We start from the raw sequence: 25,834 nt of genomic DNA, 5'->3' as shown, positions 1-25,834 counted from the left end.
GCTAAAAAGGGGTTCTTATAATCATGTTGGACATAGTGCATTATGGGCAGCTTGTATCATGGGCATCGCTCCCTCAAAAGCAGTGTATTCTGGATATTATTTACATATGTCATACAGGTATCAGACCCCTTATCCGGAAACCCATTATCCAGAAAGTTCCGAATTATGGAAAGGACATCTCCCACAGACTTCATTTTAATCAAAGTATTCAGATTTTTGAAAATGATTTCCTTTTTCTCTGTAATAATAAGACAGTACCTTGTACTTGGTCCCAAGTAAGATATAATTAATCCTTATTGGAGGCAGAACAATCCTATTGGGTTTATTTTATGTTTAAATAGACTTAAGGTAGGAGATCCAAATTAGGGAAAGACCCCTTATCCGAAAAACCCCAGGTCACAAGCATTCTGGATAATGGGTCCCATACCTGTATAATAACTATGCTCAGCAGATAATGCTGTAGATCCCTGGTGCCCCATGCCAAATGGTTTTCTTCGCAACAAGGCCACAAAGGGGTAAGGGGAGTTCACAAAAGGCTAAACTTACCTTTCAAACCAAGACTTTATACTTTGCATTAGAGGTTCCCCTGGATAAATCTGGTGGTCTCTGAAATAATCAAAGACACCAAAGAGTTTATTTCTAAAGGTCTCATCCTGTAAGGCAGGGTCAGCATTGAATAGAGACTGTATGGCATCTTCACAGGGAGTGAGATCAGCTTCAAGCATTTCATTATACAAAGCCCATGCCAGCTTATCATCTTTGTGATATATAGCGCCCTGAATACAGTACCCATAATTCTTGGGGGAAGGAGTAATAGTTTTCTTAAGTGTTTCCAGCATTGATATTGAATCTCTCCAGCGATCGGTTAGACTAAAGCCTTTGATAAACAATGAATAAGCTCCTGTGTCAAATGCCTTGAATTTATTTTTCATTATATTATAAACATCACACACTTCAGCAGCCTGGTTCTGCCTGACGCATAAGGCTAAGTATTTCAGCAGCAGTTTGTAAGAGATGCCGCTTTGCTCCTTGGCTGCAAATACCAAAAGGGACTTGGCAACATTAATGTTGCTGTTTGTGGATATCATTTGCGCCATCATATAATCTTCGAAACCGTGGATTCTTCCAGACTCTTCTTTCAGTTTGCTCCACTCTTTGGCGTGTAAGGGACCCAAAGGGATTTGTACCCGTTCTTTCTGGGAGGAGATATTGTCTGAGTCAGGGGAGGCTTTTGCTTTGTGCTGCATCCCCTCCGATCTTGCCTTTGCTGCTCCTGCAGAGAAGACTGTAATAGAGTGAGGAGATCCATTCCGGTCAAACTTATTTTTGGAAGGTTTAGACTGCCTGGCAAATGAGTTCTTGTTATTGTCACCAGCCCTAACACCCAAACATTTACTTATAGTCCGAATGTTTTTGAGAAGTCTTTCCCGACCTTCATGGCAGTTTAATGGAGGAACTCCATGCCACATTAATACATTTCTGCCATAAGACTTTATACACAACGTCAGATAAAATATTCGGAGCCCCATCATAGTAAGCAGAAACTCAAATACACATTTGAGTTGCAAGCAAGTTGCTACAATGATTATATCGCGTTAGCGCCCAGTGCCCATGCTTCATTAAAAGTAATTCACACTGTACCATGCCTTTTTGTCACTCATGCGCTTTCCCCTGGTAACTTCCGGGACAGGCAACCAATCAAAGCGCATGTTTGCGTTTCAAGCCTCGGTCTCGCTACATCACCCTGCAACCTGATAGCGTGAAATTTGGCAGGTCTAATGATGTAACTGTATATGCGACAGTTCGGTTCGATGATCTCATTGTGCGACTCTAGGAGAGGAAGGCTCTAGCTACCAAAGCCACTTGTTACCTGGTTACCTGGGAAAGTGGTGCTACAGTTATGAGGGCATAGTTCTACTGTAACTGATTTTCTATCCTGCCATAGAAATGAAGTCGTCCCTTGGGCAGTTAGAGCTTCGTAATTTCCCCATGCATAGTGCAGCGACCTGCAGTTTTTAGTCTGGAGTCTGGAGGGAATCTGCCATCCGAAGAGAAATCGACTGGTATCTGTATATTCTCTTTATTTACTCTTTTTCTATATGTGCGTTTTATTGTTGGTGTAGATCTGAAAAGACTGTATTAGGGAGCCTTTACTACAGTACAGTAATTCATATTTATATCTACAGCAGGTAGGAATGAGAACTGACAGTGGCCTCTTTATTTATATTACCTGCAGCAGGGGACTGACTAATAATCAGCCTAAAGCTTTGCACCGTTTCTTGTTACTGCTATATTGTTATTATTGTTGTTAGGCTTTATTTGTATATTAGGCAGTGCTTTTCAGAGATCATTCAGTGTTTCAAAGGAACAGTAACACCAAAAAATTCAAGTGTATAAAAGAAATTCCAATATAATGTACTGCTGCCCTGCGCTGGTACAACTGGGGTGTTTGCCTCAGAAACACTACTATGGTTTATATAAATAAGCTGCTATGTAGCCATGGGGGCAGACATTCAAAGGAGAAAAGGCACAGGCACATAGCAGATAACAGATAAAACACTATTGTATTCTACAGAGCTTATCCGTTATCTGCTATGTAACCTGTGCCTTTTTTCCAGCTTGAATGGCTGCCCCCAGGGCTACACAGCAGCTTATTATATATAAACTATAGTAGAGTTACTGTAGCAAACACACAACTTTTACCAGCGCAGGGCAACAGTACATTATATTTCTTTTACTTTAAAACTCTTTAATTTTTTGGTGTTACTGTTCCTTTAAAGTATTACTGGAATGGGCAGTAGGTGCTTTACTTTTTAGAATCAGTTGAGTCTGACAGATGTAGGAGGTGTCTAGGAAAAGGCTGACTCTATAACTATTAGTGTAACAGGTGCAAAGGGCCACCATCAGAAACTTTGGGTGCCCCGTACAAGTTATCTATATCGGGCTCCATTGAACAGAAGTAAAGAGTACCAACATTTTTGGCCAAGCCCCCTTGTGTGCGCTACACAAACAGTGATCTAGCATGTAGGTAGGGTTTGCTGGGCCAATACGTTGAACTTATTGAATTCATTTTATTTCAACCACAGCTACTTTATGATATAAACTCACCAATCATTTTACTGAAAAGCAGCTATAACTGTAGAGAAAACAGTTCATGTAACTGCTGGGGTGGGACTATTGGAAGCCCTGTGGGACTGATAAGCAAATGCAATATATGTTCATGGAAAATGTCTTGTTCCCAGAGTTTAGGGGCTCAGTTATTCTGGTGTGGGGCCCAATAACTAGTCATTACCCTTCTAAAAAAGTTAATGCAGCTGATAGCTCATATAATTCAGTAAATAGATCCCATAATAAACAGCTGATATTACTCTATAATATGTAGTTTATATAAATAGTTCCATTAATTAATGTGCTAATAAGTCAGTTTCTTGGGGGTCAGCGAAATGTATCTTAAAGGGGACCTGTCACGTTAAGAAATAATTCCAAATTGTTTTCTGTTGTGTTTGTCAACCAAAATAAACTTTACTTACACTATATAAATTATTTTAATCTTATTTTCTTCAGCCTTGGAATTCACAATTGCAGCAAGCAGGCAGGGGCCATTTTGTGGACACTGTTATCAAAGCAGGCATTGCATCCTGCCAAAATCTTGTTTCTGTGCCAGTATGGGGGACCTGATGCCCATATCCATGCACTGGCTACACAATTAGATGATAAGGAGGGAGGGGGAATGAGAGGAGGGCAGTAACTTCTAAAAAGTTCTGAATTGAAAGTGAAAGTAACTGTCTGCCCCACCTCTATGCCTTGGGTTTCATGTTTAATTTGAAAAGGGCTTTTATTATACAGCTTTTTATGTCTGGGTGACAGGTCCACTTTAAGTTTTTTAACTCATTGTTGGTCAGTTGGAGTTTGCCCCTGCCTGCCCCTGTCAAGCTTCTCTGCATTGTTGTTGCTTGACCCATAAGTTACATAAGCTTCTATATAAGTTACTTAAGTACTTACTTGTAAGATATGTCATGTCAGCGTTTACAGAAGTTATGGAAGTTACATAAATTTATGTCATTTTCGCTATAAACCCACTTCTTCCTTTCGGATTAAGATTTTACTGCATAACCACTAGATATTTAGATATGTTTCATAGGCTTACTCTGTATATTTTTTTAAGGAATCTTACAGAACATACAATGGACTGGAAAAGGAGTTTAAAGGAGAAGCTGCGGAGGGATGGTTATGGTAAGACCGTAAACTACCTTATTTCTTACTGTTGTTGAGCTCTGGGGCTTCTTGTAAATTTGTTTTTTGTTTATGACACATACACTGAGATGCATATACATACATATATATTTGCAGAATACAGGTAAAATACTGTAAATGTGGAATTTGTTTACTTTAGAGCATACCATCATTTATTGCAGGGATGCACTGAATCCAACCCCTAATTTGCACTGTGTGCAACAAACATTTTTGTACCTATGTTCATGCATTTGAATTTAGCTGATTCCGAATCCTGCTAAAAAAGGCTGAATCCCGAACCAAATCCTGGATTTGGTGCACCCCTAATTTATTGTACATAATACCTACTGAATTACATGCCCAGTTAAATATATTGTAGACCGATATTCTGAGACGATTTGCAATAGTGCTTTATTTTTATTTATTTTTGTATTTGTTTATGTACCTATCTGGTTGCTAGGGTCCAATTTACCGTAGCAACAAGGCAGTGGTTTGAAAAGTGGAAGATGAATAAGAGCAGGCTTGAACAGAAAAATACGTAATAAAAAGTAACAATAACAATAAATTTGTAACCACGTGGAGCATAGTGACCCCTATTTGAAAGTGTGAAAGACAGGAAAGAAGTATCTTCTGAAGATGTATCATCTGAATGTTTTTAAATGTTTTTTTCTTTTCTCTGTAATAATAAAACAGTACCTTTTACATGATCCCAGCTATAAAGGCCCCTTTTCAAAAAAACCCAGGTCCTGAGAATTCTGGAAAACAGGTCCCATACCTGTATTATGTTCTAGTCTAGTGCATGCTAGATGCTTAATTGGAAAATAGTGTAGTTTGCAGTCTAGTTACTAATTTACCCTTTGTCATATTACATTGTAAATGGATTTAAAGAGAACTAGTTGCTTTGCATATGAATGTACCAGAAGGTGTTTCATGGCTTTTGTGTATTATATAGATATAATTAGGTTTGATTATGTTTAGAGCCAGATATACCTGAGATCTGTATAACTGTCGGATTAATATTCTGTTCCTAGATTAAACATTGATTATTGCATTGCTACATCAAATGATAGCTGACATATATCTTTAGGGCTGCATATTAATTGTCATGAAATAAAGAAACATGCCAGCATTTTGGATTAAACAAGGTTTTTTTTCGTATTTTTCAGTCAGAAAAAGTGAGCAGGAAATGAAAGAAGAAGAAATGTCCCTCTTTACAAATTATTATACAGAATGGAAAGGAGGTGGGAAGGTCTCAAGTGCCCAGAATATCCCTCGTTTCTATTATAGGGTAAGCATCATAGTTACAAGGAGTTTGTGATCTTAACAAGTTGAATCATTTGTATGTATATATTGGACCCAATATTAACTCTTTGAATTGTATTTCCCTAATTCTGTATATTCTATACAGGCTTAATTATCAGTCACTGAGCAGAACTGAAGTTCAGAAAGTACCCAAGACATTGGGGGAGGGGTGAAATACAGTAAAGTTCAGTATTGGAATGATTTTGGTTCAAGGCCTACTTGTTTCCATAGATATTTATGAAAGGACAGTGAGGGTGAAATTTCAGGTGACCGTACAATGCATAAAGTACTTCATGTAGATCTGTTTTCTTTCTCACACAGCTCCCTGCAGAAGATGAAGTACTCCAGCAGAAACTAAGGGAAGAATCCCGGGCTGTATTTTTACAAAGGAAAAGCCGTGAGCTCTTAGACAATGAGGAGTTACAGGTAGGACAGACTAATCTTATTGCTTCTGTTCTTCATTATTTGCTTTTGTTTTGAGTCATTATTTTAGCAATACAATATTCTATGCATATATGTTAAAGTTCTCATTTTCCTTCCAAAGAATCTCTGGTTTCTTCTGGACAAGCACCAGTCTCCGCCTTTAATTGGAGAGGAAGCCATGATCAACTACACAAACTTCCAGACTGTTGGCGAAAAAGCTGGAGAAAAATGCAAGTAAGTCTCGGCAGTCATGGCAGGGTATAGATTGCCTTCTTGGTACAATGTAAATAATATGGGGTGATGTTAAATATACATTTGGAAAGGGTCCAGCAGACTTGGCACCCTGGAGCTGCACTCAAATGTCTTGGTAGATTTTAAAGTAGCAAACAGCAAAGGAAAATGCCTGCATAAAGTACTAGAGAGACCTGTGTGATCATATTGTACAAATGCACCCAATCTAATGTGGCATGTCTTGGAGACAGAAAATTGAACCTGCTTGTCTTATTTTACATGATCTCCTCTGGGGGTTAGCACTTTGCTGAAAAGCAGAATAATTAATTATAGTGCAATGCAATATCAGAAAGTAAAATCATCTATTTTTTTCTGTTTTTTCTCATTTCAGGACATTTTTTACCTCTAAAGTGTTTAGCAAGCTTATACCCAACGATCCCTATGGCAGAATATCCATAATGCAGTTTTTCAACTATGTCATGAGGAAAGGTAAGCTAAAGAGCCACTTGCTGTATCATTGTACTGTTGCATTACATTTCGCAGATTACTACAGATAGCATATAACTTCTTTTTTGTAGTGTGGCTGCACCAGACGAGGATAGGTTTAAGCTTGTATGATGTGGCTGGCCAAGGCTACCTTAGAGAGTCTGTAAGTATTTTATTTTAATAGTTTTTTACAACACAATTTATCTTCACTCACAGTTTGAGATTTGTTCCTTGTTCTATGAAATCGCAAAAAGGGTGCCCATGTCTAACAGGTACTGAGATGCCAAGTTTCTATTCTCCTGTGTACACTTTCCCTGTGTGGTTTGCAGTTCTTATATACACTATCATTCTTTGAAATCCTGGCACACAGACACATCTCCATCCTTTTTTTTTTTTCTAGTTTTTTAATTTTTTATGGCATCTATCCTGCCCGTGGGAACTGTAGACTTTTGTGGAAGCTATTACTCTGGCCAAATAGCTGTTTAAATAGCCTCCAAGGAGTCCAGTAGCAATGTCCAGTTTGACCAACTCTCTGCTGCCTGACAATACAAGCAGAGTTAAACTGCCAGTTTGCAAACACTGATTACAAAAGTAAATTGGGTCAGAGCTATGGAGTCATTTAGAGGCAAACTCCTGGACAGGAGCTATGAAGGGGAGCTGGAGTGGTTCCCTTGGGCCCATTATCTGGAGAGCCAGCAGGCAGGAGTTTGTGGCACATCACGCAACATCTAACACAAAACATAACTTATGGTGATACTTTTTTACAGTGTTATCAAAACCAGAATTCCATATCCCCCAACTCTATTTTTTTGGTCCTCCAGGACAATGATTGGATCAGGTTGGAGTCCCTTGCGTACTTGTAATTTCTATGTATAAAAAGTGTTGTAATTTCTACATGGTGAAACTGAAATGTATGCAAATAACTTTAGATTAAAGTCTGAATTGTTTGCTTTAAAATTCGCACTGAGGAGAAAAATGTGTTTTTGTCCCAAACATAATGGAGGGTGTCCAGGTTTCAAAAGTCAGCTTGTTTCCAGCTGCTCCTTTTACAGCACAAGTGCATTTCTCTCTTTTTACATTCTGCATACTGTGTAGTGTCCAATCAGTGGTGGGCCTAGGGTTGGGGGCACCCAAGGCAAATGCCCCCACGGCAAATGCCCCCACCTGCTCTTCTCCTAGGATCACATAAGGTGGCGCGCACTGTCTTTTGTCTGTCTTTCCCCCCCCCCCGCGCATGTCAAATCCTGGTTTACATGCAGAATCAGAACTTCAGACTGGCCGAAAGTAGGGGCCGTTAAGCCAAGATTTACATGCCCAGTGCCCTTGCAGTTGCACCCTAGGCACGTGCCTCTTCTGCCTACCTACTTCTGGCCCTGTGTCCAATGTAGATATACAAGCGGGTTTAATAACTGTGTGCCAGTTCTGTGTTCACAATGGTATCAATAGTGTAAATGAGGGGCGCTACAACTGACTGTGTGCCCTATATATCTTCCATTAAGATTAGGATACTCAGTGCCATGACAGTTATGGGTCAGTTTATGCTTCTGAACATTCTGCCTTAGAATGCGAAAGCACGGGGAGGGTAGCCAGTAATATTACATATATGGACAGTACATATATCACCTTTCATTGTAGCTCAGGCATATTGGGCAGTTAATCTTTGGTTTAACACTTATTGTACAGCGCTGCAGAATATGTTGGCGCTCAATATATAAATGTTAATAATAAGAACTCTGTTTTATAGGACTTGGAAAATTACATTCTTGAATTGATTCCGACATTACCCCAACTGGATGGTTTGGAAAAGTCTTTCTATTCTTTCTATGTCTGTACAGCTGTGCGAAAGTTCTTTTTCTTTCTTGATCCTTTAAGGACAGGTAAGCATAAATAAATATCTTTGCTATAAATAAGGACACAGTTATATACAGCTGATCGTTTGTGTCAAATAATACACTGTAAAACTAGTCAAATTAGTGAAATTTATTTTTCATCATATTGTGTCTGTTATCATAACTATGGTAAATTGAAGGAGAGGATGTCAAGCAGACAGACATGGTGGCCACTAATCCCAATGCACTACTCTGGCTTTTATTATAAGGTATGGGGGAAATGCTTTATTGGGGTGCAAATGTGGTACAGTTCAGGAGTAGGGCTTGAAGTGATATAAAGAGATTTCATTCTCCTTTAAGTAAAAGCTTTGTGAGTTAGGTGCCACTTATTGGATTAGGGGTACCCAAACTGTGGAGCTACCCCATCAGAGGGCCCATAGCAATAAGGGGGTTGCAGCCTGATAGATAATTAAGTTGGCATTTAATGTCTGTCAATTTTATTTCCTTGATAAGGCCTTAAATATAGCAAGGAATGTTTTTATCGTTAACTGTTTTCCATGCTAAGGAAGTCCATGAACAAATAGAATGGCAGCTTGAACCTCAAAAAAACTGAAAGCTGCTGTATTAAATACTATATAACAGGGTAATGTCATCCTTTACTAAAATCATATATTGGCTTCAAACAAAAATAGATAAGCACAGGTCCTTGTTGTGTTGCTCTGCAGCCATTTCAGGCTACCACTTTGGAAACAAGGGTTGTTGAACAGTGTTGTACTTTGGGAGTCCTTTATCTGAGCAGTAGCTACAGTCTCATAGCAACATAGAATTAACGCTTTGTTTCCTGTGCTAGGAAAGATAAAAATACAAGATATTTTGGCGTGCAGTTTTCTGGATGATTTACTTGAGGTAAGCATATGATCCGGATATTTAGTTGCAAAGCTTTTTCATAGTGCAGTTTCAGTTAATCTCTCACTTTTCTTCCAGCTACGAGATGAAGATCTCTCAAAAGAGAGCCAAGAGTCTAACTGGTTTTCTGCTCCATCTGCATTAAGGGTCTATGGTAATAAACATATGTTTTTACTTCTTTAGTCAATGCGGCCTTTTGTTTCTTACTAATAATAATAAAGTAGATAATTCTGTGTTCCTAATGATCCCTTTGTCCATCCTTTACATGGATTTCCAAACCCCAGTTACAAAGTTGTAACCATATACCCAATTAGCAAGGATGTTACATAGTATAGTTACATAGGGTTGAAAAAAGACCAGAGTCCATCAAGTTCAACCCTTCCAAGTAAACCCAGCACACACAACCTCTACACTTACCAATCTATACACTCACATACATAAACTATATATATACAACCACTAGTACTAACTGTAGATATTAGTATCACAATAGCCTTGGATATTCTGATTGTTCAAGAACTCATCCAGGCCCCTCTTAAAGGCATTAACAGAGTCTGCCATTACCACATCACTAGGAAGGGCATTCCACAACCTCACTGCCCTCACCGTGTATTGGAAATAAAACTTTAGCATGCCACCAGGATCCTTTAGCTTTATCTTTGTTTTCTCCTTGTTTATACTAAGGTCAGTACCTGAATCTGGATAAGGACCATAATGGGATGCTGAGCAAAGAGGAACTTTCCCGATATGGAACTGGTACCTTGACTTGTGTCTTTCTGGATCGTGTCTTCCAGGAATGTCTGACTTATGATGGAGAGATGGTAATTTTACAAAATCTGTTTCAAATATTTAACTATTTTGAAATTTGCTGTTGAGGAAAATGAGTAATGAAAAGTAAATTATGGGTGGGAATCACTTAGTTGTGCATGTGATGCATTAAAGATGTTGTTCCCCTTAAAATTAACTTTTAAGGGGATGTAAAGAGGGGATGTAAAGAGTGATATTCTGAGACAATATGCAACTGGTCTTAATTTTGTAAGCACACCTCGCAAGGGCACCTCCCCCCACAGGATTTGGAATTAAAAGTTAATTTTTAATAGTACACTTTAAAAGAACCATAAAACAATAAAAGAGTCCCAGATATTTCTTACGGTGTTCATATTAATAAAGGGAGCCCAGCATCAATCTCTAGGCATCTGAGGGAGGGTGGCAACCATAAGATAATTCATTCTAATCACACACACATACACTAGAACTAGGCACTTGAACAGGTATTAGATATCTTCAGTTTGGAATTTCAGCATATATCTGGTTGCTAGGGTCTAATTTTTCCAAGCAACCAGGCAGTGGTTTAAATGGGATACTGGACTATGAATATGAGAGGGTCTAAATAGAAAAATATGCAATAAAAAATAACAATATAATTGTGGCTTCACTGAGCAATTTTTTGGCTACTGGGGTCAGTGACCTCTGTTTAAAGCTGGAACAAGGTCAGAAGAAGAAGGCAAATAATTCAAAAACTATACAAAATAATAAATTAATACCAATTAAAAGTTGTCATTCTATAACATACTGAAAGTTAACTTAAATGTCAGCTACTTTTTTAAAGGAGAAGGAAAGTAATTTTGGCATTTTACCGCCAATAGATTCGCCACATTAGTGCCACCTAGAACGTGATATTTATTCTGCAGAAAACTTTACACTACTTGAGTAAAGAGCCCTAGAAGCTCCCTCTGTTTGTTTAAGATTGTAGCTGCCATTTTAGCTTGGTCTTAGTAACTTCCTGCTGCAGCTCTAAATGCTGGTAGCTCAGATCACACATTCTGATTGGAGGGGAAGTGAATTCTTATGAATTGTTATGGAAGGGGAGAGCAGGAGAAGGGAGAGGGAGATAGCTGCACTGTCCCAACCCTGAATGAGCCCTAAAGGAGAGGAAGTATGATACTTAAGAACATGTTTACATAAAAGATGACAAGAAATCCTGTGTTTCTTTTGATAGAGGACTCTATCTTGGCTACTGAGTATGCTCAGTTCTTACCAAACACATTATCCAGTCTAGCAGCCAATGAAGAGATGGCACTGTTAGTTGTTATAGAAACTCTGCTGTAGCTGTGCACCCTGCTGGAGAAACATGTTTTTCTTCTAATCTTCGCTACTTAGCTCAGCTTAATCTTTACAGGGCACAATCCAAGCAGGATTTTTTTTTATCAAAGTAATTTCAATGTAATCTTGCATTTTCCTTTGCATAAACTGTACATGTGCTGTTTGCAGATGTAAATGTCATTTATGACGTCAGAGGAAAAATGGCAACTGGGTGAAAGCTGCTATTTGTTTTAGGAAAATGTGATGGTGCTGGTGAACGGAGGGGATATATGCAATACAAGTGATGTGGTTTGGGTGGGGGAGATGTGCCCAACTTATATAAATGGTAGGAAAATGTAGGGTTTACATGTCCTTTAAAGGAGAAGGAAAGGCTAATAAAGAGTTAATCTCAAGCTGCAGGCATACCTTCAGTTCTCTCAATAGTGCCCTTAAGTCTCCCCATATTTTGCCTGTTCAGATGATCAGAAGCCTCATAGGATGGAGGGGGAGGGAGGAGCAGGAGAGAGCTGTGCAGACTCTGGCACAGGAAAAAAAAAGGAGACAAGAAATCATGTTTCTTTTGATAGAGGATGCAATGTAGCATTACTGTAAGTGCCTATGGCTGTATTTACATAGACCCTTCTGATAAAGATTACTTTGGGAGTACTGTGGCTATACTGGTACAGCCTTCTGACCAGGAAGTGATGACATTCTTTAGCTAGAAAAGATACACCATTTGTTTGGCTTATTCTACCATAAAATAGTCCGTAGTGCTTTTACTGTATGGAAATACCTCTGTGGTTTTCAGCATTATTTCACCCATAGTAACTACCTGCTCAGGCACTGGGGACAAACCACTCTAAATCACCCCTCACTTCTACAGCAGTTACCTGTAAGAAAGGGCAAACTCGCTTATCAGGTTCCTTAGAGATTGGGTTTTACATCTGACAAGGGCTTGTTTCTGCATTTGTACACAATTACTTTAGAAATAAACGGAAGCTTTGAGAGCTTCATCCTCCTCCTGAGATGTTAATTGCTGTGTGCCACTGCCTAACAGTGGAAACTGATCAATTGATCTGCTGTTAAACACGATCCCATTTACCTGCTTAGCCAAGCTAAGGAGCCTAGTAACTTCCACTGATACAGATGCAAATATGGATGGGGAACTCTCCATTCTCACGTACTACATAAAACAGCCCAAAGACATTGCAGAGTTTGGCTGATGCATGGTTAATGACCTGAAAGATCAATGAAACATTAAACAAATGTTGTTGTTTCTGTTAATCTGTAGGATTACAAGACATACCTGGACTTTGTTTTGGCTTTGGAGAACAGGAAGGAACCTGCTGCGCTTCAGTACATCTTTAAACTCCTGGATATTGAGAACAAGGGCTCTCTGAATGTCTTCTCACTTAACTTCTTCTTCAGGGTAGGAATTCATATCTAGTGGATGTGTAACTAAATGGGTAGCACCTGGTGGGACAGGCATGAAGGAAAAACAGTGTGCCCCAATAGTAAGATGCAATCGGGCACATCTCTGAAGAATACCAAGTGTCTCTCAAATTAAACATCTATTAATGCCATTGTGCCCTAATACACTCCTTGCACAGCACTGAGTGCCAGTGCAGCTGTCCCACCTCTGCTGGATCATGCACAAGTGCACATATGGAGGCAGCGCCGCCCTGACCGTGGTGGCAATTTGAGGGTTGCATCAGCATTTGAAGCAGATCTGCGCCGAAAGAAACAATATACAAAATTTAAGTCTGTGTGCAGGAAGTGACGCAATACCCTGGTAATGTTAGCTGCAACTTATATCTAAGATGTGAACATGCGCACAGGCAATTTAGACACAATTGTGGCAGGAGCAATCTCACCCTTGGCCACAATAACATTGGAATTTAGGTTAAAATGCTGCATTGTGGGTAAAAACATGGCAATTTGTGTGCAAAAATTGCATTTTGTGCACTGTGTTCCTCAATAATCCTTCTCGTTAGATCTGGACCAAGTACTACTTGGACCCTATTTCCCACCCCACCCCCCAACTGGCTTCTATTCTATGGTGGGTCTGCTGAATCAAAAGGATTCCAAAACAGGAAAGTGTTTAACTATTACAAAATGCAAGGTTTTGGGACTGCTTAGCTCTCTTCTTCAGGCTTATAACATACAAGCTGAAAAACCACACAGTGTTTACTTTGCTACTAAGGATTTGTGTGTTAATAATATGTGTGTTAGTTTTCTAATGATTTATAATACTTATTACTTATGAGGGCTATGTTTTGCATTAGGCAATCCAGGAACAAATGAAAATCCATGGCCAAGAGGCTGTCTCTTTCCAGGATGTAAAGGTAATTTTGAAGCAGTGAACAATGGATAACACAAGCAATTCACTTCTGTACATTTATCAGTTTATTAATACTAATGAACGCATGCATGGCCTATATAATAATTTGTGATTGTCTATCTTCTTGTACATGGTAGGGCTGTAATGAATTTATAAATAAAATCAGATGTTGGGTTGGTGTATCTGCACTGCTTTTAGCTTTATATAGGAGCTTAACTATAGATGGCTAGATGCCATGTAAGTGCTGCCTCTGTAGTTGTTATGGATGGCAGAATGGCAAAAGTTTAATTGCTGATGTAGGAAGAGCCTCCTGATGCTTCCCTGCCCATTTTTATTGTACATTGACACAGGAGCAATATAACTGAGCATGAAAGTGTCACAGTAGATGCTTCTATTCAAGCCAATTAAGCTTTTCTTGTTGTGACTGGCCTCGCCCACAATTTACATTTTTGTAGTGCAGCTAATACTATTGCAGAGCAGTGTCCAATATCTTTGTGTCTGTTTGTTCCAGGATGAAATATTCGATATGGTCAAACCAAAAGACCCTCTGCGAATTACTCTTCAGGATCTAATCCAGAGCAGCCAAGGTGACACTGTATGCAGTATTCTCATAGATCTAAATGGCTTTTGGACCTATGAAAACAGAGAAGTGCTAGTGGCAAATGATGGGGAAAGCCCTCCAGATATTGATGACACATAAGGGAAGAATTGGACTTTGGCTGAGTTTAAATTGCTTACTGGCCTGGCTTGGAATTGCTTCTGATGTTTTAAAGGTCCACACAACACTTTCAACTATACTACTCCCCATGTAAATCTACACAGAGATAAAGCTTATTTGTAAATATAAATTCAGCTCTTGCAAAGTATTTTAAATTATGACTGCATTTCATTGTACAATACAATACACTTTTTTCAGTCTTATAAAATAATTTTGTAGAAGCACTGATTTAATAAAGTTTATTTGACCTAAAGTGTAATTTGTTTAACAGGTATCATACAATGTACATTATCTTTTGTTCATTTTGTGCTTCTGAAATGAAACAATAACATAAATTCAGCTAGAAGCAATAGTGTTTCTGAGTACCCCCCACCCACTGATGGCATTATGGTGGCGTTAAAGAGGCAGGTTGGCCAGAACATAAATAGAGATGCACTTTACAATATTTAATCTGAATTCAACAAAATATATAAGAAAATGCTGCATTTCTTTGAACACACAAAAAAAATTTTGATTGTGTACATTTAGTTTCCCTATATTTCTTCTACAAGAAGTTACAAACATGATGCTGTTTAGCCTGCTGAGAATTTGCATTATGTCTCAAGTTAAATTACTGTAAATAGTGTGATAAAAAGTGCTAAGTATAGAAAGAGAATAGTAATACATGGTAGTTGCTTCTTGGGTATATGCAAAAAACACCAACTACTTCCACATATTCAGTGTGATAAGATCCAGTCTCGGGAAACATTTTGTGACATTATCTAGTATTTTATCACAGTGTATTTCCCCTGAGTATATGGGGGCACCACCAAGTATGCAGTAAAGGACAATGCAGGCCACCCCCCTAGTGATTCTAATTGCTAACCTAATCCCAGACCTGCTCTCTTCTTTATATAAAAAAAAAAAAAAAAAATCAAATGGGACAAAGGTTGTTTTTATTTTTAAGCAAATTTGCCCTATTTAATTTTATTTAGTGGTGTAGATGCTAAAATCTCCCATCATAGCAGCATCCCAGTTCCCACAAGTGGAGGTTTGGGCAGCAACCATAACCGTGTTACTTTAAGGGTAAAGACACACTGAGCTACTAGTAGCAGCTACTTTTTCACAGCTACTTAACTCCACAAATGACCCTGCCATAGACAATACTGAGACTTGCCTCTGCTAAAAACACATGTAGAGACAATTATCAGTAAACGATCAGCATTGTCTGTTTTAGTAGCCATGACAAGTAGCTGCTACTAGTAGCTCCGTGTGTCTTCACCCTAAAAGTAGCAATATCCCTTTAAGAACTTCCTCCACAAAAAAGTCAGGGGGATCAAACTTGTGGTCCTCCTAGTGCTGTGAATAAAATGTTCAGCCAGTCCAACACTGTTGCATTAAAATGGCTTTGCTAAACCAGACCTGGATCTGCATATCACCAGCAGTAGTATAATGTATGCTTTATCCAGTCTCGGATGTACATGTTCTTATATGGTGCATGGGCAATGTGTTGAGCCACAATCATTTCAGAGGAAGATTCTTTTCAGAACATTTTTGTTAAATATAAAGGAACAACTCTATTTATTATGCCAGATTAGGAACAGTCTTTGTATATATGTATGTATATAACAAAACAACTAAGTCACCCTGCAGTTATACATGGGTACTCTTTCTGAAGCAACAATTAGAAATATCAGATAACATGCAATAACTTAAAGGCACAGTTATATATAACCCTAAAATAAATAGAAGTTATAGGAGTTTCTCTTTAAGTCATGTAGGTTCAAAAAAATGTACATTTTATCCTGACCTTTGCTTGTTACCCCTGCTATCCAAAAGTGCCCAGATACATCTTAGTGATGGGGGAAAGTGATGGTGATGTCATCCAGAAAGGGGCTTGAACATAAATAAGCTTTGAATAAAGCAAATATTGGTAATGCATTCATACCTAATAAAATAACCATGGTTTCTTCCATGTTTAATCCAATCCTCACAAAGCTGTGTATAGGGAATGGCACATGAAAGTTTCATTAAGACCCTGTAAAACAGTAAATCTAGTATGTTATTGTTACATAGGGGGTGTTTTTATATTTTCAGTTGCTTCAATAACAAACTGCATGCCAGAATCATCATAGGTACTGATCTATGCCAATAATATCACTGGTACAAGTTACAGCTGGATGGGCCTAGACCTTCTGTTTGGACATACGTCTCTGAGGAAGGCACTGAGTTTTTGGCAGGAGTGGGTTTCCCTTCAGTTCCCAGCACAAAGAGTAAAGCCATTCTCTCCTAGGTGGGGACAGCAGAAAGTTCCTGCTTTTTGGACAGACTGACTGCATCCCCTTCTTCCATGACAAAGCTGATGTTGACAAAGGAGCTGGCGGTGGGATCTGGCTGCTCTGTTGCTGTAGCGATTTCATTCTGCTTTTTGGTTTGCTGCTCCTGATATTGCTGCTCTGCTTTGTCTGACATTTCATTCTCTTCCTCCTCTTCTTCTGCCTTTGGGGAAAAAAAACATTTTACATTAGAGTTACATTGGAAACACTGTATCTATTCAATTTATTTTGGCAACTATCCACAAACTTAAAAAGAATTGGTCAAGATTTTTATGGTTTACTTTTTATTACTAAATTACACTGTTTACATAGCAAATGATTCACTCTAACATTTAAAATGTTATAAGTAAACCAACAAATGTATTTTAACTGTAATATTGGTGTGTAGGCGCCATCTCAGTGCATTGTGCCTGAGTCTGAGCTTTCAGAAGGAGCCAGCGCTACACATTAGAACTGCTTTCAGGTAACCTATTGTTTCTCCTACTCCCATGTAACTGGAGGAGTCCCAAGCCGGACTTGGATTTCTTACTATTGAGTGCTATTCTCATATCAACCATTAAAGGACACACTCAGCCTCTTTGAAATCTTTCAATACCTGCCACACTGGTTGTCCAGAGGTTAAAGGACAATGAAAGGTTAATATAAATTAAAAGTAAGTCTAAAGGCATTCTTTTTAAGTACCTACTGCATATCTAAATTCCCAGATCCCTGCTTGCTTCTCTGAGATATGGTGCTGGCAGCCTACAGCAGTGTGAAGACTACAGTGACATCACTGAAATATCTCTCCCCTTCCTGTAGGTGCCAGCGGCAGCCTTCCTATTCTCTGAGCATGTGTGTAACTTGATCCTGTCTGCTGTTCTGAGCTACACATGCCCACCAGCCAATCAGAAGCGGATCTGGCAGAGGGGTGGGGGGGGGGAAGGGAATGAAACACATGTGCAGTATGAAGCAAGGAGGGAAAGGAAGGGAGAATACCTTTTTAGAGATGGCTGCCTGTTCTAGAAAATGTGAAGTAAGTGTGACTGAGTAAATATTTGATTAGGTGAGCCAAAAGTGTGGCGTTTTTACTAAACAATAGGGGGACTATTGGGCAGTATGCTTTTTACATTTTGACTTGCATTCTCCTTTAAAACCTCAGTCCTGATCAGAGTTTTTTATGAGGGTCACACAGACCATGCTGAAGGAGACCAGAATATGGTTTCCTTAAGGGCGTACCAGAGTATGGAAATTTTTGATTGTGTGATGTGTAATTCCCTAGTTCTGCAGTTCTCCCAATAATCTCAAGGACCGCACCATTTGGATGTGGTTATTTGTGGTCCCTTCTGACCTGGGTTTTTTTACCAGCTTCTAAAGCTACCTTTGCCCATTGGTTCAGGAACGCTGTCGGTTAGGCATACACTTTAATGGAAAAAAAAAAAAACCTCAATTTCCTCCCTCCCAGTTGTGGGACAGCTTTTGGTAATTTCATGGTTCCCATCATGGTACCGCAGACCTCCCTCCATAAACAAGAAAAATACACTCTCTCTTCTTCCCACAACCTAGTTGTTTTTAGTGCATTACAGTTTGCCTTGAGTTGTGCTTGGTTGGAATTTGCCAGTGCCAACAAAAGCTCCTAGTGGTGGGAAGGAGGCATATACAGGTGGGAAGGTCTGCAATTCATCTTTCTGTGTCCTGATGAAAGGGGATTTAACCCACTGTCTGCATTCCCCATGGGATTAAAGAGAAAATGATTTATCAATGAGTATCAATAAATCCCCTCTATTACTACAGAATATTAAGAACTTGCTGAGATCTCCAAGTCATTAGTAATAACTCAGCAGGGACCCTGTTCCTAACTGAACCCATTATCCCTACACAAACCTCTTTCTGCATCCTGTAGTATTCATCAATAGCGTACTGGTACTTCGGGGTACTGACACCCAGCACAGAAGCTATCTTCTCTCCCAAGAAATCACAAACTGAAAAGATAAATACAGACAAAGGTCTCTTCAATACAATGAATACACAACTTTTGCCTCTAAAAACACTGTACCACCATCAATAGATATATTACTGAATAACAGGCTGTCCTGGGATTTGTTCCCTAGTCTAAAATGTGCATAACTCTCACATGTCCTTCTGGGAGCCAAATTAAATACAAAGTCTAGAAAGAAATTTGTATTTAATATATGTATTTATTATGCACCGAACCCAAGATTCAGTTTGGGACTCAGCCTTTTTCAGCAGGATTTGGACTTGGCTGAATCAAAAGTGCTTGGCCGAACCAAATCCGAATCCTAAAAATCACATAACTTCGTCACATGAACACGGAAGCTGAATTTTTTTTTACAATGCACACAGTGCTCTGTTCTCTTTAACCCCTCCATAATAACATTTGCATATGCAAATTAGGGTTCAGATTCTGTTCAGGATTCAGCTAAAACTTTCACAAAGGGTTTGCCTGAATCTCAAAATGGTGGATTTGTGCATCCCTCACTGTTTATCGTACCTGTCTTTAGTCTGTTATTGTATTGGACACAAAATTTCACTGGTTTCAATGCAAGGTCAGTGGTACCTGAAGCAATTCCTGTAGCCAAATGGTGCAATCATGGGTCAGGCACTTAACACTCAAAATGCTAATATTGCAATTAATCTTCTTTATTCCCTTGTATAGCCATATTAATCAAAGGGAAAACCCTTTGATGTTTTATTGTAATATGTGTTTATGCCTTGCAAAGCAGTGCATACATTTGTGGTGCTAACAGTAGACACAAGTTACGTGCCCTAGCACAACCCAGTTTCAGCTAGTAGGTACAAGCGCAGCAAAAGCCTGTCCATAGGGATTTCTGGAATAAAGAGCCCTACTAAGGCTACTCCTCCTATAAGGGAACTACAGAGAAAATGGAGGAGGTATGGTCCAAGCTACATAAAGAATGGGAAGTTTACACACGCGTTTCCATGTGATGGAGAGCATAAAGAAGACACTGCATTGCAATGCATATATAAACTAGAGAGCCCTTAAACAGAAGCCATGCATCTCTTTAATAATTCCTCGTCTAATGCAATCATTTGGCAAGGTAGCCAAATGATTGGAACTTTCCCTGATTAGCCCACTTTGAAGTGGTCGACTTTGGACCGATTCAATTATTTGGCCCTAGGATCACAAGGCATACAGGCCGTCAGAGCAAGGACCACATCAAGCCGATGCGATCATCACTCTGATAAGATTTTTTAAACCTGTTTGAGTGATATCTGCCCCATTTTGTCGGGCAGGCCTGTCGGAGTGCACCATATATGGACAGATTAGCTGCAGGCTGAAGAAGCCAAATTGGCAGCTAAAATCTGCCCTTGTTTGGCCGCCTTAAGATTCTGCTACAATAAACAAGGACCCTCCCCCCCCACCCCCCAAAAAAATACCTGAAAGAGTTGATGTTGCCACACGCAGCATATAAAACCAGAGGTATGGTCCCCAGGTTAACTTTGACTGGAGAAGGAAAAAAAAAAAAACTGGTATAACAATTTGCTTCAATAAAACAATAAGAACAGGGTGTTACCTTCTCTATACATACAAAGCACAACAAAACTGACATTTTCCTAATCATTTTATTGCCTTCACAAAGTCATGCTAACCTGGATTCAAGCAAGAAATTCACAGAAGAATTATAAGAACCTGTTCTGTCCTTTTAAATGCTTCATTGACTTTTCTCTGTAAACAAGGCACTAAGCTACAACTTCAGTATTCAAATAGTCCCAACAGCATTTGATCTCCTGACTTGTCATAAGTAACAAGAGAAGAACAGATATTCTCTGCCCTCTGGTAGTTGCCTATGGTAGATGGTAGAGAGTACCACAAAGAACAGGGACATTGTTGTATTGCTGAACTGAGAGAGAATGAATCAGCTTCCAAGAAATGATTATGGGATTTTCCAAGCACAAAATAAAGTGTGTCCATTGAACCTGCAACAGACATGCCCTGGGATACTTAGATCTAAATTAAGTTATATATAATGCAATTTCTACATAAATTGGATCATAAGCTGTGGATAAAAACAAGTACCAGGAAAGTAGCTATAATAACAGCTATGTGGCCTGTGTATTTGACACAGGTTTGGCACAGGTTCTCAAACGGTGAAGTTGTCCCACCAGGCTGACCATAAGCAGTGCAAAGCAGCCAGACAAAAGTCAGCCATTTCCATAGCAAAGTGATTTTAAGGGTTTGGATTTGGTTCAGCCAAGGTTGACCGATTCAGCAAATTCAGTTAACTCCCAGACCAAATCTGGGATCTGGTGCATCCCTACCCAAAAGCACTGCTCTATAGAACAGGTCCCCACTGCCAAGCTCCAAGGCTGCTCAAAGCAGTGACTTAAACTCAAATTAGAAAGAGATTTTGAGTAATTATTATTTGTCGTCCTGGAATGACACCAAGGCATTCACATGAATATTTTGTATTTAAACTGGTATCAGCTTCAAGATAAAGACTGTTCCCAGCACTATAATCACTATAAACAGATCAATTAATGCATTCTGTCAGTAACCACTTTGTTCATGCACCTCCAGTTTTTTCAAAATAAAAAAACTGCCATGGTATCTGCATATATCTTGAAACCTTGTTAGTAGCCAAGGGGCATTTGAACACAATATGGGCCACTTTATCCCTTAAATCTTCCGGCAAAATCACGTTTTGTTGTAAAAGACAGAGAAGCAAGTTTCACCTAATGCAGCAGCGTGCAAAAAGTACATCCACCAGGGGCAGAAGATTATCATATTCTAAAATATAAGTAGAAAAATAAACCCTATAAATTAGACAGGACCACTAGGGAAATTTGTTGCCAAGTAGAAAACTGAATTTTATTAAACTGTACCCTAACCAAAAGAGCTTACACATGGCGCTGGCTGACTCAGGTAGGGGAATACATATGATGTAATATTTTTATGAAATCTCTCTGTACACAATTACCATTTTCCTTTTTATAGCAACTGGCACTGGTAATTACTGGTTCCCAATTTGTTCAGGAGGTGCACTGACCCAAGGGGTGCCCAAAGCTTTTGCATTTGACCCCAACACCAAAAAATAACAAAATCCATGATTTAAAAACTTTCAGTAGTTCTACTGGCCCAGATTCAGAGAGGGCTGTTGCAGAACAAATAGCACAAAGCACAAAGAAGGTTATGGTTATAGTGTAACCTTATATATGTATACTAGGCACAAAGGGCACCTGAAAAAGGAAAGCAGGAAATATTTTTGCTCTGTTTCCTGAATGGCACAGCATTGATTTACTCATTTACTTTTTATATGGCTATTTGCTTACTGATTCTCTTATTTATTAAACTGAAAAAAGTGATCTTACCTGTTTCCTTGATTGAAATAAGGCTTTAAGTAGTTTAGGCTGAGCTAAGCACATTTTAAATATCATGTGAATTGCAATATCACTGATATCTGCAATTCATTAAGGGAGTGGAACTTGCCAGAATTTTTGTTCCTTTGGTTTTACAGTATTTCCCTAGATACTCTCAAGCTCTTGAAAAGGAGTGAGCCATCAGCTCAACTGAGGACTAGAACTCATATATAATCATACAAAAGATAAACTGAAATGTTAGAAACATTAGTTATTTCTAGCTGGCACTTAAAGAGGACCTGTCACCCAGACATAAAAATCTGTATAATGCAAGTAATTTTCAAATTAAACGTAAAACCCAAATGGCATAGAGGCGGAGCAGAGAATTAATTCCACTTTCCATTGAGCAGTCACTTTCTCCCTCCTCACCATCTAATTGTGTAGCCAGTGCATAAGCGTGGGCATCAGGTCCCCCATTCTGGCACATTAACAAGATTTTGGGGTGATACAAAGCTTGCTTAAATAACAGTGTCCACAATTCAAAGTTTCAAGTACTTTGAGTTTTCCCCTAAATATTAAATGCTGCGTATTATTATTTTCCAATTACAATTTCCATTTAGATTTTCTGTTAAAACCTGTTTATATATACAGATAATATTCCATACCGGGTCAGCTGCTGGCAAAACTTCTTTTCTTTCTTGCAGCTCCTCTTCCTCATCAGTACTATACTCTTCCATAGTTTCACCACTCGCAAAATGGATAATTCGCCGAGGAATTTTCCTCTTCTTTCGAATATCCCCTAACTCTACACTCTCAAATTCACGGTCACCCTTTGAATGTACCTTTAAGAAAAGGAATTAAATGATAAACCTTTATATTAATACAGGTATAAGATCTATTATTTGGAATGCTTGGGTTGCCTGGGGTTTTCTGGATATGGGATTGTTCTGTATTTGGATCACCAGACCTAAACCCCATATGTAATAAAAGGCACTTAGTTTATGAGCTGTAAAAAAGTATAGCAAACATTTCAATGGTTGCTATGTGTTACTGGTCCAGGGCAAACTTAGCACCTTTCATTACATATGGGGGTAAGTCTACTAAAAAACATTTAAACATCAAACAAACCCAATAGGATGTTGTTACTTCTTCCCTTCATGCACCTGGTAGCATACTGGTTAAATAATTATAACCAAACGTATCTGCACTTACGTTTCAAACTTCTCTTTATAAAACACTCACTGCCAGTTCTGGGATTGCAAAGCTAATTTTCCAACTTCATTTGGGTCCCCTGGGAAATACAGGTACAGGACCCATTATCCAGAATGCTCGAGACCAAGGGTATTCCGGATAAGAGGTATTTCCGTAATTTGGATCTCCATACCTTAAGTCTACTAAAAAAAATCAATAAAACATTAATTAACCCCGGTAGGATTGTTTAGCATCCAATAAGGATTAATTATATCTTAGTTGGGATCAATTACAAGGTACTCTTTTTATTACTACAGAGAAAAGGAAATCCGTTTTAAAATTCTGAATTATTTGATGGATGGAGTCTATGGGAGATGGGCTTTCAGTAATTTGGAGCTTTCTGGATGATGGGTTTCCGGATAAGGGGTCCGATACCTGTACAGTTAAAGGGGTTGTTCACCTTTGTACAACATTCACAAATCTAACAATTTCCATTATTAGAACAATCTTTGCCAATTGGTCCAATAGGAAAAAAGTAAAGGTGGCCTATTTTGAACCTGTCACACGAGAAGTTTTACATCATCACATCCAGGGCTTTACCTTTACTTTCCATTCCTTTAAAAACTGATCAGATAGAAGGAGAACTGATATAACAGGTATAAAATGTAGGTTTTACAGTGGCCTTTATACTTTTTTTTAATGGATGAACACAATGAGACCATTGCTGGTGGTTTAATAAGATTTAGACGGTGAAGATGCACAATCTCTTTATTGACATGGTGATGGCATCACAGTAAGAATCAAACTTTCCAAGCCATCCTGCCACTCCTGCTCTTGGAAGCTACAGAGCTGATGTGTGAATATACACATGGAGACAGTGTTACGAGCCCAGAGAAACATAACATAAATGTTCTTTGCGCATATTCAGTAATACATTTAGGGCCTGATTTCTATAGTGACCTCTCCTCCAATTACTGCACCAACGTGAACTAGAGCTAGATAAAGCAAGTGAAGCTTAAGGGCCAGGGCATATTATGTCTGATACACAGGGCCACCTGAAACCATGTGTTCCTAGAAACTAGCGTGTAACCCCTTTTGCAAGAGCTACTGAATAACTATATCAAATATATTCAGTATATATATATATCTTCATGTTAATACACTTGATTATTATGACAACATGGAACATAAAGCAGGAGAGAGGCTAAAGAACCTGTTGAAGGAAACACATGTAATAGGATTACATAGAGACAAGATTAACGCCCAACAAGAAAAATCCAACTCTCACCTCGCTAGTCGCCATCTCCATTTCTCAAGCGAGCAACAAACTGACGGCTTGGATGTATTCCTACTAGCCAGCACTCCCTTACCCCGGCTCTCTGGGCGGGCTTCGGGCGTCACCAGCTTACTATTTACATCCGTGCGTTCTAAACCTCGATCTGAAATTAAAACCTCATTGCGTCACATTGAGTGAAATTGAGTCCTGGCACGCAAACATTGAGTATATTTTTCGAGCATCCTATGGCTAGGAAGTACTTTTTACACATTACAAATACCCGTGTCTCTAAATTTATAGACGGTATATTAAAATAAATTATTCAGCACTCTCAGTTTTAGTTAATTTCTAGCCATACATACTAGGGACAAATGTATCAAAATGTGAGATTAGAGTTTACTACATAAAAACTCACCCACTTTCTTTTCATTCCTATTGGATTTTTAAAAGCGTATTAATCAAATGGTGAGTTCTAACTTTTATCCATTGATAAATACACTTCTTAAAATAGCATAGGAATGAATGGAACATGGGTGAGGTTTCATGTGGTAAACCCTAAACTCACATTTTGATAAATCTGCCCTCCTAGTTTTCCTCCAGAAATGCAGTCAGTGACTGCAATCTATTTTTTTCACTTTTGTGGGGCACTGTAAATATTTTTACCTGATTAGAAATGTAATTCATGTCATCTAAGTTACATGTAAGGTAGTATCCCAGCCTCGGGGGCCCCAACTATTAGTAGACAAGTCACCTGGATCCCCTGAATGTTGGGCCCTGCAACAAGTGGGGTCCGAATGGAAACACACTGTAAATCAAACTTTGTAGAGTACCCTCTAACCTTCGTAATAGTTACCCTGGGCCCGGGACAAAAATCTATTGTTGCAGCCCACAGCCAGCCCAAGAAATTTGCGTACCCTCCGAGACGGTAAATTTGAATATAATAAGGCATGCAATAATTAGTCCGTGCTTACCAAAGTAAACACGAGGTCCAGTTGCACCAAGGTCCATGGGAGCAGTAATCACAAAATGGGGACACCAAAAGAAAAAAAAATGCCAGTTTATTAAAATAGCTCCAACTGTGTCTTGTTTTCTAGCAAAGTTGGCAACCCCCGTTGAACAGTGGATGTCTCCTGTCTGCTTGCCTGTATGGGTCTGGCATTTGGTCAATGTCACAATAGGATTATT

The 25,834-nt window shown here is 38.9% G+C and overlaps 3 protein-coding genes across 4 annotated transcripts in view; 1 reads left to right on the top strand and 2 right to left on the bottom strand.

Annotated features, from left to right (window-relative positions):
• The window catches only part of prorp (protein only RNase P catalytic subunit), a 43,087-nt gene extending 41,500 nt beyond the window's left edge, over nt 1-1,587 (bottom strand). Inside the window, exon 1 of the mRNA XM_002935333.5 lies at nt 547-1,587. Within this exon, the coding sequence (XP_002935379.1) occupies nt 547-1,532 (986 nt within the window). The 5' untranslated portion in view covers nt 1,533-1,587. The remainder of the gene's footprint in view (nt 1-546) is intronic.
• Nucleotides 1,588-1,784: 197 nt separating this feature from the next.
• ppp2r3c (protein phosphatase 2 regulatory subunit B', gamma) lies at nt 1,785-15,445 on the top strand. 2 transcript variants are annotated; one of them, XM_012968205.3, is made up of 14 exons: nt 1,785-2,069; nt 4,166-4,233; nt 5,400-5,521; nt 5,857-5,961; nt 6,080-6,192; nt 6,581-6,678; nt 6,768-6,838; nt 8,420-8,552; nt 9,355-9,410; nt 9,489-9,564; nt 10,095-10,231; nt 12,784-12,921; nt 13,778-13,837; nt 14,345-15,445. In XM_012968205.3, exons 2-14 carry the CDS (start codon nt 4,185-4,187, stop codon nt 14,531-14,533), a joined length of 1,347 nt encoding a protein of 448 aa, XP_012823659.1. In that variant the 5' UTR covers nt 1,785-2,069; nt 4,166-4,184; the 3' UTR covers nt 14,534-15,445. The 2 variants fall into 2 exon arrangements, with proteins under 2 accessions (XP_012823659.1, NP_001004923.1); NM_001004923.1 differs by having other exon boundaries at nt 1,819-2,063; nt 14,345-14,681.
• A 642-nt stretch (nt 15,446-16,087) lies between these two features.
• On the bottom strand, nt 16,088-24,682 carry fam177a1 (family with sequence similarity 177 member A1). The gene is given in 5 exon segments (NM_001016500.2): nt 16,088-17,029; nt 18,727-18,824; nt 20,263-20,329; nt 22,848-23,024; nt 24,662-24,682. Coding segments are annotated over 5 exon segments (573 nt in total). The 3' UTR covers nt 16,088-16,819.
• Between the last annotated feature and the right edge of the window lie 1,152 nt (nt 24,683-25,834).

The sequence above is a fragment of the Xenopus tropicalis genome, chromosome 8 (assembly GCF_000004195.4).
Source record: "Xenopus tropicalis strain Nigerian chromosome 8, UCB_Xtro_10.0, whole genome shotgun sequence".
NCBI classification, from domain to species: Eukaryota; Metazoa; Chordata; class Amphibia; order Anura; family Pipidae; genus Xenopus; species Xenopus tropicalis.
Note: the sequence above shows the minus strand (reverse complement) of the source record. Positions and strands in the feature narration are given on the sequence as shown.

Bases quoted from the DNA above. Each gene is read 5' to 3' on its own strand.
- ppp2r3c (XM_012968205.3), top strand. From the start codon at position 4,185: ATGGACTGGAAAAGGAGTTTAAAGGAGAAGCTGCGGAGGGATGGTTAT. The intron at 6,193-6,580 runs GTAAGTCTCGGC...TTCTCATTTCAG, and splicing joins AAAGCTGGAGAAAAATGCAA to GACATTTTTTACCTCTAAAG. The intron at 12,922-13,777 runs GTAGGAATTCAT...GTTTTGCATTAG, and splicing joins CACTTAACTTCTTCTTCAGG to GCAATCCAGGAACAAATGAA.